This window comes from Lactuca sativa, chromosome 1, assembly GCF_002870075.4.
Source record: "Lactuca sativa cultivar Salinas chromosome 1, Lsat_Salinas_v11, whole genome shotgun sequence".
NCBI classification, from domain to species: Eukaryota; Viridiplantae; Streptophyta; class Magnoliopsida; order Asterales; family Asteraceae; genus Lactuca; species Lactuca sativa.
Genome location: NC_056623.2, coordinates 142,962,122 through 142,976,643, shown reverse-complemented (window position 1 = coordinate 142,976,643; position 14,522 = coordinate 142,962,122). Strand labels below are relative to the sequence as shown.

Sequence of the window (14,522 nt, the reverse complement as noted above, 5' to 3'; positions counted from 1 at the left end):
ATTTATTATAATTATTATATTAAAATATTATGTAAAATTTAACAAATAGAAAAAACTCATAAAATGATATGTGCAAAAAATTAATTCAAAATATTAATAAAATGATATTTGACAAATTGAATGAGAGTATGACAAGTGGCAAAAAAACATTCATTTATTATAGTTGATATATATATATATATATATATATATATATATATATATATATATATATATATGTGAAAACTGAATATGTAGCTGTTGTGTATATAAGTTTAGGTATAGAACCTTTTAAACGACGTAGTTTTAAACAAAACAAATCCAATTTTATTTTCTTTTACTTTTGTTTTAATAGAATATCATTGAATTAAGTTCAATTATCGAATGAAAAAGATCAATTATATATACTTTTATTGCAAAAAATTATTAAAGTTTAGAGAGAAAATAAAAAAACGTATACTTTTTAACGAATGTAACTCAAGTGTTTTGTCTTTCAATTGAAAAACTATATCCAATGATTTTGTGAAAAACTTGATTGAGTTATGACATGTTCTTCTTTTATATTTTATTCTATTACTTTTCATTTATAATTTAGTAGGGTTGATTAAATAGTCACGGCTTTTAATACTTTAAGTTCTTAGACACAATAAAGAAAAATATCATAAATTGGATTGATTTATTAAGTCACATTATTAAGAAAGAATAGTAAAAGAGATATAATGATTACTTTTGATATAAATAAATCAAAAATTCTTTGGAGGGTTCTATATATAAGCTTAGGTAGATGACAGTTATATATATATATATATATATATATATATATATATATATATATATATATATATATATATATATATATATATATATATATATAACCACTAGGTAGCAGCTGCTAAACTATACCTGGAGATATCGACAAAACTCAAGCATATCATTGAAAAAGATTCCACGTGTTTTATGCCGTTTATGGTTTTGCGGAACACATTTCGTTCATATATATATGCCCTTTAATTCCATACGTTGAAGTCTGGGAATTGAGGATAAGCAAGTTATCATCTTCATCATGCAGATATCCAAGGCTCCAGTGCCCAAGTATCTTAAAGATGATGAACTGACTCAGGAATGTAAGGACTTACTTTCGTCCCTTCCTACAGAAATGGGGTGGGTTGCTTCAACATTTTACAAATATCAAGGTTTCTGGCATCCTTGTCGGCATTTGCAGGGAATCCTATCATGTCAAAAACACTTTGAGGCTCAAGACAAAGATACTCTTCTCGTTACAACTCCTAAATCAGGGACTACTTGGTTAAAGGCGCTCTTGTTCACCCTAATAAACCGTACCCATTTCCATCACTCCGCTCACAACCACCCATTACAGTCAAACAGTCCCCATGTACTCGTTCCTTTCTTGGAGGTGAAGCTGTTCCTCGAGCATGAAAATCCAGATTTGTCATCCTTCAAATCTCCAAGACTCTTCTCCACTCACATGCCATATGTATCTCTACCAAAATCCATCCATGATTCTAAATGCAAGCTCGTTTATCTATGTAGAGACCCCAAAGACACTTTGGTTTCTCTTTGGTTTTTCACAAACAAGTTGAGGCTCCAGGAAATGGGGAGCCGTTCGCTTGAGGAAGCTTTTGAGTTGTTCTGCGGAGGAGTGAGCATGTATGGACCCTTTTGGGATCATGTGTTAGGTTACTGGGAGGAAAGCTTGAAGAATCCAGATAAAGTATTTTTTCTGAAATATGAGGACATGAAAGACGAACCAGTGGTACATTTAAGGAAACTAGCTGAGTTCTTAGGGTGCCCATTTTCCTCCGAAGAAGAGAAAGACGAGGTGTTGGAGGGTATTGTTGAACTTTGTAGTTTTGATAATCTGAGTAATCTGAAGGTGAACAAGGTAGGAAAGCTTCCATCTGGCGAGGATTACAGTGTATTTTTCAGGAAAGGCGAAGTTGGTGACTGGAAAAACCATCTGACCTCGGAAATGGTGGAGCGTCTTGATCGTATCTGCAAAGAGAAGTTCGAAGGTTCAGGATTAAGTTTTTAGCGTGTATGATTTTGTATGTTCTTTTGTTAATTAATGGTTGTATGAGTGCTCCAGTCGAATGGTATTTCATACTTCGTTTTTTTTTTCTTTAGAACCGTGGATATGTATTAAAATAAAATTCAGCCAGCAGGAAGCTGCCAATTAAATAAGATATGATATTTAATATATCATTTTTTTTTCTTTAGGACCTACTTGCTGTTATTGGAAATAATTAAAAAAAAATACACTAGTTTTCCACGAGGGAATAGTTTTGTATTATAGATTCTCCACGGATCTCCAGGAATTGGACGAGTGAATTTACAATGACAACCCTTCGTTAGTTGTACAACCATTATTATATACAATCTTATTACATATCAAGCGTATTAGATTCCATTTTTTCTAGTAGTTATTATCGCCAAGATCCACAATCCTATCTAGGATCCCGGATCTCAAAGATATCTAACGATCTTTAAACCTATCCAGGATCTCAGATCATAAAAGAGTATCAGGATCCCGAACATACATCAGGATCCTGAAAGTCGCCACTATTATTTCCTAACAAGTTTAATGAGTATATTTCTTCTTTATTTATCACACGTGCAGAAACGGTCAACATAGGACTCATTCACAACGAAGAATCAATCCAGCCAGACATAAGACCCGAAAATACCAAGTCAAAGCACGTTGTAAATACTCGCTCAGCAGAATCCCGAAAATATCGGATATTTAGTTACATAACCTAGACTATAAATACACATATAAAACACACACAACAGGCACAATTAGCTGACACCTTACTCATTTAGACTCACTTTATCATTTGTAATCGTATTATCAAGATCATCTCTGTAATTTATGTTCAAATCAATAAGATCATACAAGACACGTGATCATTATCACCTCCCAAAGTTTTATGCCGGAGATCCTAACAAGGATTAAAGGCTTTCCTTGTAAAACTCCTATGTTATTTTGATTTCAATTCCATATTCACATTACTAGCAACAACACGGTCTCTCATTCAATTTGGTTGATACCCATGAAGTTGATTTTTGACCAAAACAATTTGGCGCCTACCGTGGGGTCGTGGTGTTCTTAATTCTCGAAAATTATGCCTACAGAACCAACTTTATCTTCTTCATTTATTCCTCCCATTTCCTCAAAATATCTCCCACAACCTCTAAAAGGACCTCCCATTTAGAGGAAAACAAGACTATCTCAAGGAGATTGGAAGAATGAGGGCAGAGACGCATAAACCCCAAGGAGAATCACCCTCGATCTTGCAACCCAAGATCCTAGACTTTGACAATGTTGGATCCTCGGGAAATCATTGGGAGATAGGATCCTCAACACCAACACCTTCTCCCACTTGGGGTGTAACTCCAAGCAAGCAAGCACATGTTGTAACGCCCGTAGATCCGGGCTAGTCATTTTAGAGACAATGAGCATCAAAAATGAGTTTTTTATGGAAGATTACTTAGAAGGAGTAATCTTAACCAAGTTATAGTATACGTTACACAGATTCCGTACATACAAAAAACGCCGAAAGCCGAGTTATAACGAAGAAATTATGGTCCGTCGAAGTTTCACGACGGAACAAGCACAACACGGCGCGACGTAAATAATGAATTTACTAGAGGACTTTTTGGCCTTAGTCATCTAAACAAAATTCGTAGTATACATTAACCGAGAGCGTCCATAAAAAGAACGCCCAAATCTGACTTCGTATGACGAAGTTATGAATTTTAGATCGAGCGGTTTTTAGCCTACGTGACCTAAACGATAATTGAAGATCTCATTAATACGAACTCAACGGTAAAAAGACAGATGAAAACGGAGTCCGTATGTAAAAGTTATGAATTTTACGCGGACATTTAACAATATAATCTCCTCATACCGTTAAATTTAAGATAGGTCGATAATTAGCCAATGGAGTCAAAATGAAAGTTGTAGATCTTATTTTAACCTACGTGTGTATATAAAGAATGTCGAAAACGGAGCTCGTATGCGAAAGTTATGAATTTTTGAAAATCGGCTAATTGCTACCCTATATGTGATGCCACGTGTCAGCACCAGGCTTAGACTTAGAGCCCGAACTGGCTCACGACATGACCATCATAAAACTCATGACGTGAGTGACCCTCTAGCCCCCTACAAATAAGAGGTGAAGCCTCTATTCTTCCTCACACCTCCCATCACTTCCCTCTCTCTCTAGAACCTCTCTCTAGCCCCGAAACCCCCCGAAAAGCCTAGGGAACCTCCCTAGCACGAGACGGAAGCCCCGGAGCGCCCGACGGCTCAGAGAAGAAGATATTTCGGCTAAGAAGTTCTACCCCTGCAGAGACCGGCTCCTAGCCAAACCCCCGGTAAGTGAGTTATGCTTACGCTACTTTAAGTATAACTTATGTTTAAGTTCATTATCGTTATTATGAACCTATAAACAGGATTTATTAGTGATTCCAAGTCATTATACTGATTGATCTACTTACGGGGATGATGTCTAGGCTGTGATTTAGTGAGGTGTTTAAAGTGGGATTTCCAAACAGTATACTTCGTTTACCAAACGGACCATACCTCCGATATGATCCTACCTATTTGTTCCTTACTTGATAGATCGTGAAAGTAGACTTTGATTTAATGATGAATCTAGACTAATAATTAGTCGCAATAAAGCTTAGACTAAAACTTAGCGATAATAATGTTAGCTTTCGTCGAAGGAAAATAGAATCGCTAGAAACGAAATGTTGCCCGAATTTGGAATCATCACTTTGACAAGTGAGTGCATAGTTACTTTCATCTTACACATAGATATTAAGTATTTTATATAAACTACGTGCTATCACTACAAGAAAAATGGTCTTCTGTGACTAAAATATCCAAGCCTAATTAATAAGTCTTGGATGCCATTTATCTGAGACTAATAAATTAGTCTCAGATATTATATAGGACTGATTTTAACGTGTGAATAGTTAGAGACCGGCTACACTTATTCGAGACTAACATTCAGTCCCTGATATGGTTGTGCATGTTTAGGTTTGGTGGGAAACATATTAGGGATTGAATTTTAGTCTTGAATAGTTTAGCGCTAACTTTGACTTTGGAGGGAAAGTTATGAGGGACTGAGTTTCAGTCATTGATAGACTTGTGTTGGTTTTGACTATGTAAGGAACTTATTAGGGACTGAAGTTTAGTCATTGATATAATTGCACCTATTTATACTACAGACATGAAACTTTTTAAAGACTGAATTTCAGTTCCTAATATACTTTTACTATTTGAAATTCGAATGAACACTTATAACTGGCTAGATCTTGGTATCTAAGACTGATTATTTAGTTACAGATACCATATATCAGAGATTGATGAATCAGTCTCTGATACTATTTAGAAGGAAACTTATTAGGGACTAAAAGCCAGTCTTGGATAGACTAACCGCTTTTGGCTTTGAAGAGAAATCATTAGGGACTAAATTTTAGTTTTTGAGACACGGATTAATTAGTCATATATATATATATATATATATATATATATATATATATATATATATATATATATATATATATATATATATATATATATATTAGAGACTAATGAATCAGTCACAAATACTATTTTCATAAAAGAGAGATTGAATTTCAGTCCTTGATAGACGGGTGCCAGTTTTGAGTATGCAAGGACCTTATTTGGGTTTGTAGTTATTATTTTAGAACATTTTTTTTATTTACAAAGGTTTAGAGACAATTGTTATTATTATTATTATTTGTATTTATAATTTATGCATAGAAACTAAAGCCTTATGTTAAGGTACGGTTGGAGTGGGTGGGTGTGGGAGTATGTGTATATGGGCGTGGCTCGATAGGTATGGGTATAGGTGAATGTAGGGTTGGGGTAAAAATGTTAGAAAGTAACAATAAATAAACACAAAGTTAGAATAAATATGTTAGAAACTAAAAGCGTAAAAATGTTAGAAACTAAACTCGTAACAATATATAAATAATAAATAATCAAAAAATAGTAGAGAACAACATAGTTATTTTATATATGGTACGGATCATGACTGCAATAAAAATAAACAATAAAAATACTCAAAGTTTGAATAAAAATGTTAGAAACTAAAGGTGTAAATTAACACAATAAAAATGTTAGAAACTAAAGTTGTAAATTAACACAAACTATATGGACCATTCCTGTACTTTACTTTTAAAAGTGAAAATAAAATAAGAAGGTGATTAACTAAAAATACACAAACGCAATACATAAAATAAAATAAAGAGTAAAAACAAATGAAATCTACAATTAAAATCAAATAAGAAAAACACATGTATATTTGGGTGGGATTTGAATATGTTCCAAAATTGCTGATAAGATGGGTGTAGATGAATGGAACGATTATTCCATCACATTTGTAACACCCATAAAATTCAAGCCGATTTAAAACTTTCTAACGCATTTAAAAACCGTTGAGTGAGCACAGTTTGTTTTAAAAATAATTTAATCATCAGAGTATTCCCAGAACCAATTCATAAAACCATGAAATAGGAGGAGCTGTATGACCACGCCTTTGTCTTATTGCAACCATCTGATGTTACTGAAACATAATCAACAACTGTAAGCCCGAAGCTTAGTGAGTTAACCCAAAAATACCAACGCCATACAAACATAACCATATCATATAACAAATACAGAACAGCATGCATAATGAGTCATCAGCCTGATTGGACCGCCTCACAGACCTTCAGTCTATCTGGCCTGCTCTCCGAGCCTTCGACATGTTTGGACCGCCTCGCAGGGCCTACAGCCTATCCGGACGGCTCGCCGGGTATGTTGGCCTACAACACAAAGCAGGACCGCCTCAACCCAACCCAACCCCAATCAAACAAACATGTGCACATACATATCATACGCTAGCTCATTTCATATAATAGTCAAACCGATTTAATAGATCACCAATCATAGCAACATCCCAATAACCGGGATACAGACCTAACCGGTCACTAACATAGCATCATCCTATAACCAGGACAATCATATGCAGATAGACATCATATAACACTATTATATATATATATATATATATATATATATATATATATATATATATATATATATATATATAACAGTCAAACCGATCTAACAGATCACAAAGCATAGCAACAATCCTATAACTAGGATATCGACCTAACAGGTCACTAACATAGCATCATCCTATATACCAGGATACCGACCCAACCGGGTCACTAAAGGGTCGGCCTTGGTGCCTTAGACCCTGTTGATATAGTGAGGAGAACTCACCTGCAATTACCGACTGAAGAGATACGACCAAGCTGCCCCGACCACCGACACTAACTTCACCACAACACACTACCAAGGAACCAATACCAAAAAAATTACCAAAATACCCTTGGAAGTGAAACTGGTCAACTCTTGGTCAAAGCCAATGTCCTCAGTCAAAGTCAACCTTCCTGATTGACTCTACTCGCCGAGTCAACCCGTCGACTCGTCGAGTTCCTATACTCAGAAACTCCCATAACACGACTCAACTCACTGAGTCGCCCCAAGACTCATCGAGTACAATGATCTCAGAATCCCATCCTGCCTAACTCACTGAGTCGCCAGCCGACTCACTAATCCAAAGCTTTAACCAAAAAACTGAAAAAACCATCTTGGAAGTGATCAGTTTTAGTGTTTGTTGTTTGAATTTAAGGGTTTATGTGAATAAGATCTAAGGCTAAAAACATAAAAATTCACGGCCCATTTATTCACCAAACACAGTGTTGTTGTTTTTCTTGCACCAAGTAATAACATTTTTCAACCTAGTTTTTAAATACTAGTAATATGGGCTGCTATCGGTTGTCACCTTGTGCACCAATGAAAAAAGATAGAGAAACAAATAGAACAGGTGATAAAAAAATAACTAGGAACAGGGAAAAAGAACAGGAGACAAGAGAGGCGATAACAAAAAGTTGTTGGCTAAGTAATTACTTCTAAATTAAACATAATACTAGATTGAAAACAATAAAGGAATTACTCCTATTTTTATACTAGACATGAAAGAGACCTAATTTGATACAAACATTATAATTTTTCCCCAAAATACCCCTTAGATTAAAACTGTCCAAGAATTATGGATTGTTCCAACATTGTTCAAAGTTAAATTCTCCTATCTTTACAAATGGCCCTAAAATTTTTAAAAAAAAAATTGAAGCCATAAAATTTGTTAGCTGTGCAGTCACAATCATAGGTAAAGCCAGAAAAGAAAATTCCAGTCTTTTAAACATAAGTATACCTTTATTTTTTGTCTAATAGCATAGGCTTCGGCTAAAAAAAATGTACTTACTCTATGGGCTCGGTTCTCAAACACATACCAATCATATGCACTTAAGAAAACACCATATATGCATTTTATGGAACAACAAATATCCAATTTGTATGATTAAGGGTCGTAAGAAATTTAGTCTTTTCTCTAGAATTTCTCACATTAATGTTGGGTTTTGTCTCTTTCTTCTTATTTTGTATCTCCTTTTTGGTTATTTTAGTTAAATAACTTGACACTAAGACAAGATGGCCAAGAGTTGAACTACAATCAACAATAAGGTCGATCTGAAGTTCATGAAAGGGCTGATCGATTTTGCGGAGGTGGCTAAAGCATACGTTGATAGTGAAGGTCTTACACCATACCAATGCAAGTTGTTAATACGTCATAACATTGATGTAATGCATGTTGAAAAAAATGTGCTTGAGAACATTTGGGAACTTTATTAAGCATAGAAAAGAAGACAATACACACTGATAATGCTCGCCAAGATTGTTGTAATAAAGAAGATTGGGTTTATTTGGGTGATTATTTGGAGACAGATAAAGCACTAGTAACTTTGTCACTCTTTACATATATTCACCCTTTACATAATAAATTCTTATTTATATGTATTAATATAATCATCGAACACCAATTATCCTTGTTCTTATGGTAATCTTTATTATTGCAGAAACGTAAAGTTACTGCACTCGAGGAAGAGGTTCGAGAAAACAAAGAAAAAGTCAAACAAAATGAGGAGAAATGTGAATATATGACATGATAGATATATCAGATCAAGAGTAATAGTTATGACCTTTAGTTAAAATTTAGAATTTTTTTTCAAATATGGTTTTACTATCGACACATTGCTTAGATTTTTTTTATTGTTTTAACTTGGAAATGATGTCTAGATTACAATACTTTTATTATTTTTGGTTTGCATTTGGGGTGGTGTAGGTATATGGGGTTGTGTTGGGGTGGATGTGGAGATTTTGGCTACGGTCCATTTGATAGTGTGTTAGTATTGGTGTGGGTGTGAGTTTGGCGTGAGTGGTTTTTGTAGTGATTATTTATTTTTTAATAAAATTTGGGTTCCTCTGAAGGACATTGTATCTGTGACTGATATCCAGTCCCTAAAAATCTGGTTAAAGACTCATAACATTGTATCTGAGACTAGTATTCAGTCCTTGGAATATTAGGTTAGGGATTGAATAACATCGTATTTGAGACTGATATTCAGTCATTGAAAAACAATGTTAGAGACTAAGCTAAGTAGTTTACAAGACTGATATTCAGTCCCAAATGATATTAAAAGGGACTGATATGACACAAATTAAAGATTTCAATGAAAATATTAGAGACTGAATAATATATTATAAAGGACTAATATTCAGTCTCTAAATGATAGTATCAGGGACTGATATAATATCAAATTGGGGATTCGAATAAAACAAATTAGAGACTGAATGAGATATTATCTAATACTGATTTTCAGTCTTTGATACATTGATGAATTATGGACTAATTTTCAGTCCCAGATACAAAAAAATTGATTATCTAAGACTAGGTCTCAGGGACTAGCTAAATCAGTCCCTGATTCTCTTTAGAGACTAATTTTTGACCATCGGGGACTGATTCTGTCAGTCTCTAAAACCCCTTTTTCTTGTAGTGATGTGTGCATATTATCTGTATACTTGCTATCTATGTTGGATGAACAATTTTATACAAGTTTTAAATGATTGAAACTATATATATATATATATATATATATATATATATATATATATCTACACATGGTAGATGAAATATAAGTTGGATGATGAGTTAAGAGGTGATATAGACCATGAGATAAGGGTGAGAGGTGAACAATTAGAGAAGACTTTATTCCAAATAATGGCCCCGTCATCTAGCAGAGTATGGATGACAACACCAGACTATTCTAGATAATCCAATGGAACACTTGCAGGCTCGCAACCTGTAGGTGTTGTAAACGATATGTTCATCGGTGTACTCTAAGAACCCATTGACATGTATTACGAGTGGATTCTCGAAAATGATATTGTCAATAAACGAGATAAACCTCGACAACTATGGAGTTAGCGCCCGTTGAGTAAACCCGAGCGACTATGGAGTTAGCGCCTTTTGAGTAAACCCCGACGACTATGGAGTTAGCGCCTGTTAAGTAAACCCCGACGACTATGGAGTTAGCGCCTGTTGAGAAAACCCTGGCAATGATGGATTTCCTGCATGTTCCTTAGGATAATCCTTAGGAATGAATGAATGAGGAATAGTTGATTCTTAGGGTAGATCTTTAAGAGTAAATAAGATAATGGGGAAGGGTAATTGGGTTAATTGTTTGATGATTAAACATAATAATTATATTATTGTGGGTTGAAAACCCTATGTACTCACCAGGTATCCAAACCTAACCCACTCAAGCTTATTTGTATCAAATGTGTCGATATGAAGTCACATTACACTGAGAGATTAAGGAGATATAAATCACTAGTGATAATGAATGTAAGTTCTGTTTATGCTTATGTTTCTGTATTGACGATGACATCCCAAATGTTTTTAAATCGAATAAAAATATGTTTCTTCGGAAATGCTTTGATAATGTATTCATCATGTTTTACTGGGAACAAATTCCACAACATTTTTATCAAAAGAAGTACTCTGATTTTTATAAAGCATAAACAAAATCGGTCTTTTCTAGCCGTGAAAATAGGGATGTCACACATGTGATCCAAGATCCTGACGAAATCTTCATCACTCCCAATAACAAGGATCCGGGTAACTTCGTGAATAATAATACTTTTAATACTAACTCTATGGACCTTGATACAAGAATGAGCCTTGTCATGGCCAAGGAACTTCAGCAGTTAAGGCATATGATCTTAAGTGTGCATGGAGTGGTCCAACCTATAAAGAGCATGAAACCTCATGATAGAACTATGGATCTTGAGGAGCATGTGGCACAATATAGGGAAAGGATGCAGATCATTCATATTCCCATTCACTTAAAAGAAGCTTGTCTATGTAAGGGTTTTGGTTCAACCCTCACGGGATCAGCTTCAAAACTGCTCCTTAACATTCCTCTTTATTTTATTACATCATTTTCTCATCCGATTAATTTATTTAACAATCAATTTCCTTGCAGCAGAACATTCGAAAAGATCATTGGTGATCTCTATCGTGTGGTCTAGGATCCTAAGGAATCCCTTAGGACTTTTGTGAACAGGTTTGGCATGGAAGCTCTAAGTATCCCTAATATCAACATGGAAACTGCGGTTGAAGCCATTAAAATGGGCTTAAAGAAGTATTATCCCTTCTATGAAGACCTCGCAATGACTCCATGCAAGAGGATGGACGAAGTCAGAAGTAGAGCACTAAGGTTCATCAGGCTCGAAAAAGACAAGGAGATCCAAAAGAGGAGCAACCCACCAAGCTCTTACGACCACCCCAATAGGAAGACCGACTCCTCGAGCCAAATATCCTACAAGTCAAAACCATATTCCAAACCTGATCATCATTGGGTTAATGCCCTTGAAGATGAAGGAGAGGAAGATGAATTTCCTAAGATCACTGACTATTATTTTCATTTGGATGTTTCAGGTCTAATATATGTTATGCAGGCTTTTGGTGATAAAGCAAGATGACCAAGGAAAGGAGAAAAGTCCACCGAATTGAAGGATAAGTCCGAATGGTGTGCATACTATAACAAAATAAATTTTCAAAACAAAATTTTCATTTCTTAAAAACATGTTTTCATCCAAAACAAGTCATAAATATCCAATGTATCATATCATGATACAAAACATATAAATCTCAAGATCATAAATCCTCCATCAGTGTGTACAGGTCACGCCGGCGCCTTCCCACGGTCCTCGCTAGTACCTGAAACACATAACACAACAACTGTAAGCATAAATGCGTAGTGAGTTCCCCAAAATACTACTTACGTACATACGCTATTCCAGGCCATGACCTTCCGGTCCATGTGTCTCAGGGGACTCTCGTCCCGACCCGGTAAACCTTCCGGTCCTACCCGCGTCGACCTTCCGGTCCACATCACCATGCCTTCCGGCCCATAACATAAAATGCCTTCCGGCCCATAACATAATGCCTTCCGGCCCATATCAAGCATAGCATACATAGCATATACAAACAGTTAACTTATCATATTCAATGCATACAACTCATAACATATCCGACCTATCGGTCACTCATAAATACCCTTCCGAGTACAGTATAGTGAGAAGACTCACCTCGCAGGAAGTCAAGAATCTCACGTGCTCGCTATCTCCGAATCTCGAGACGAAGTCCCAACCCCGACTGATCATAACGAAATATCATTATAATTAATATAGACTTTCAAGACTAGGCTACACCCTTATCATTATCCCACAGAGGGGTAAAAGACCATTTTACCCTTCCTTGCCTCATGTTGACCAAACCCTAAAAGTCAACGGACCACAGTACGCGGGGCGTACCAGCTTCTGTACGCGGGGCGTACATCGATGAGTCACACTCGGGGGTCGCAACCCCTTACGCTGCACGTATTGGGAGTTATGCCCAACGTAAATCCCAGATTCAGCTATACCATATTTCGTGTCTTAAATGGTTAAGACACTCCTTCAACTTCCAGATCTGGCTCTCATTAAGCCTCCTAATCCATAAAGTCGGAACCTTTAAGCCTTGGCATGGCTGTAAAGGCTCCTACACCCTCTAATAACTTCCTTTTCACCTCCAAAGATCTAGATCTCATGCATGGCTAAATATATACGTCCAAGATCACATTTTTATGAACATACAACTCAAATGGACCTGGAATATGGTAGATCTAAGCCAATGGAGACTACTTGCTCATAAAGTCTCCATCTTTGGTACCAAAACCCTAGAAATTGGTCCATGAAGCATACCATAAGAACTACAAGGCAAGACCTGAACTTTTTACCTTAGGAAGAAGCTCCAACCTTTGCTTTTCACGGATCTACACTTGCACACCAACTTCTAGCCTCCACAATGGACTCCTCTTTCCTTTTGCTACCTTGATATGACACCTCAAAGCTTAGAACACTCACAAACAAGCTATGAACGAAGGAACAACTCTCATTCCTTTTATAGCCAACAACTCAAATTAGGGTTTTGGGTATGGACCGATTACGCCCAGCGTAACCTTGGGTACGTCCAGCGTACTCGACGATGACGTGTTTAATGAGGCGCGTGAGTACGCGCAGCGTACTCCTTGTACGGCCAGCGTACTCGCCCAACACAAAGGCCCAAAATGACAAATAAATAAAGATGAAGGGCTAATCGGTTGTACCTGGATTTCGGCTGTTACAATTCTCCCCTACTAGAACCAGACTTCGTCCCTGAAGTCTTATACCGAAAACAATTCTAGATGTTGCTCCCGCATCTCCGACTCGGGCTCCCACATCAGCTCGAGCCCCTTCCGATGCTGCCACTACACTTGCACCAAGGGCGCACTTCCTTGTTCCTCAGAACCTTAACCTTTCGATCCCGAATTGCCACTGGTCTATCAACATAGTTTAGGCCCGCATCCACCTGAATATCCTCTAATGGAATCACAGCCGACTCGTTGGCAATACACTTCCTCAACTGCGACACATGAAAGGTGTCGTGAATCTGACCCAGCTCTGCAGGTAGATCCAAATGGTACGCTACCCTGCCTACCCTCGCGATTACCCTGAAAGGTCCAATGTATCGAGGTCCCAACTTGACCCTCTTCCTGAATCGAATCACTCCTTTCCAAGGAGAGACTGTTAAGAGTACCAGGTCACCAACCTAAATCTCGAGCTCGGACCGACGCCTGTCTGCATAGCTCTTCTGGTGACTCTGAGTGGTCAACAATCTCCTCCTGACCTGATGTATATGCTCTGTCGTCTGAAGCACAATCTCCATACTACCCATTACTCGATGCCCCACCTCTCCCCAGTAGATGGGGGTCCGACACCTCCTCCCATACAACAGCTCAAAGGGTGGCGTACCAATGCTCGAATGATGGCTGTTGTTGTACGAAAATTCTGCCTAGGGTAAATAGGTGTCCCAACTCCCTCCAAAATCCAAAGCACATGCTCGGAGCATATCCTCGAGCGTCTGAATCGTCCGCTCACTCTGCCCGTCCGTCTGTGGGTGGTATGCGATACTCAAATGCAACCTTGTACCCAACTCCTCGTGAAACTTCTTCCAAAA

At 36.9% G+C, this 14,522-nt stretch overlaps 1 protein-coding gene across 1 annotated transcript; it reads left to right on the top strand.

Moving 5' to 3' along the window:
• The first annotated feature begins 893 nt into the window (after positions 1–893).
• Positions 894–2,111, top strand: LOC111910792 (cytosolic sulfotransferase 12). The gene has a single exon (XM_023906609.3). It carries the CDS (start codon positions 1,043–1,045, stop codon positions 2,030–2,032), a length of 990 nt encoding a protein of 329 aa, XP_023762377.1. The 5' UTR covers positions 894–1,042; the 3' UTR covers positions 2,033–2,111.
• The last annotated feature ends 12,411 nt before the right edge of the window (positions 2,112–14,522 follow it).

Coding starts and splice junctions, on each gene's coding strand:
- LOC111910792 (XM_023906609.3), top strand. CDS start 1,043: ATGCAGATATCCAAGGCTCCAGTGCCCAAGTATCTTAAAGATGATGAA.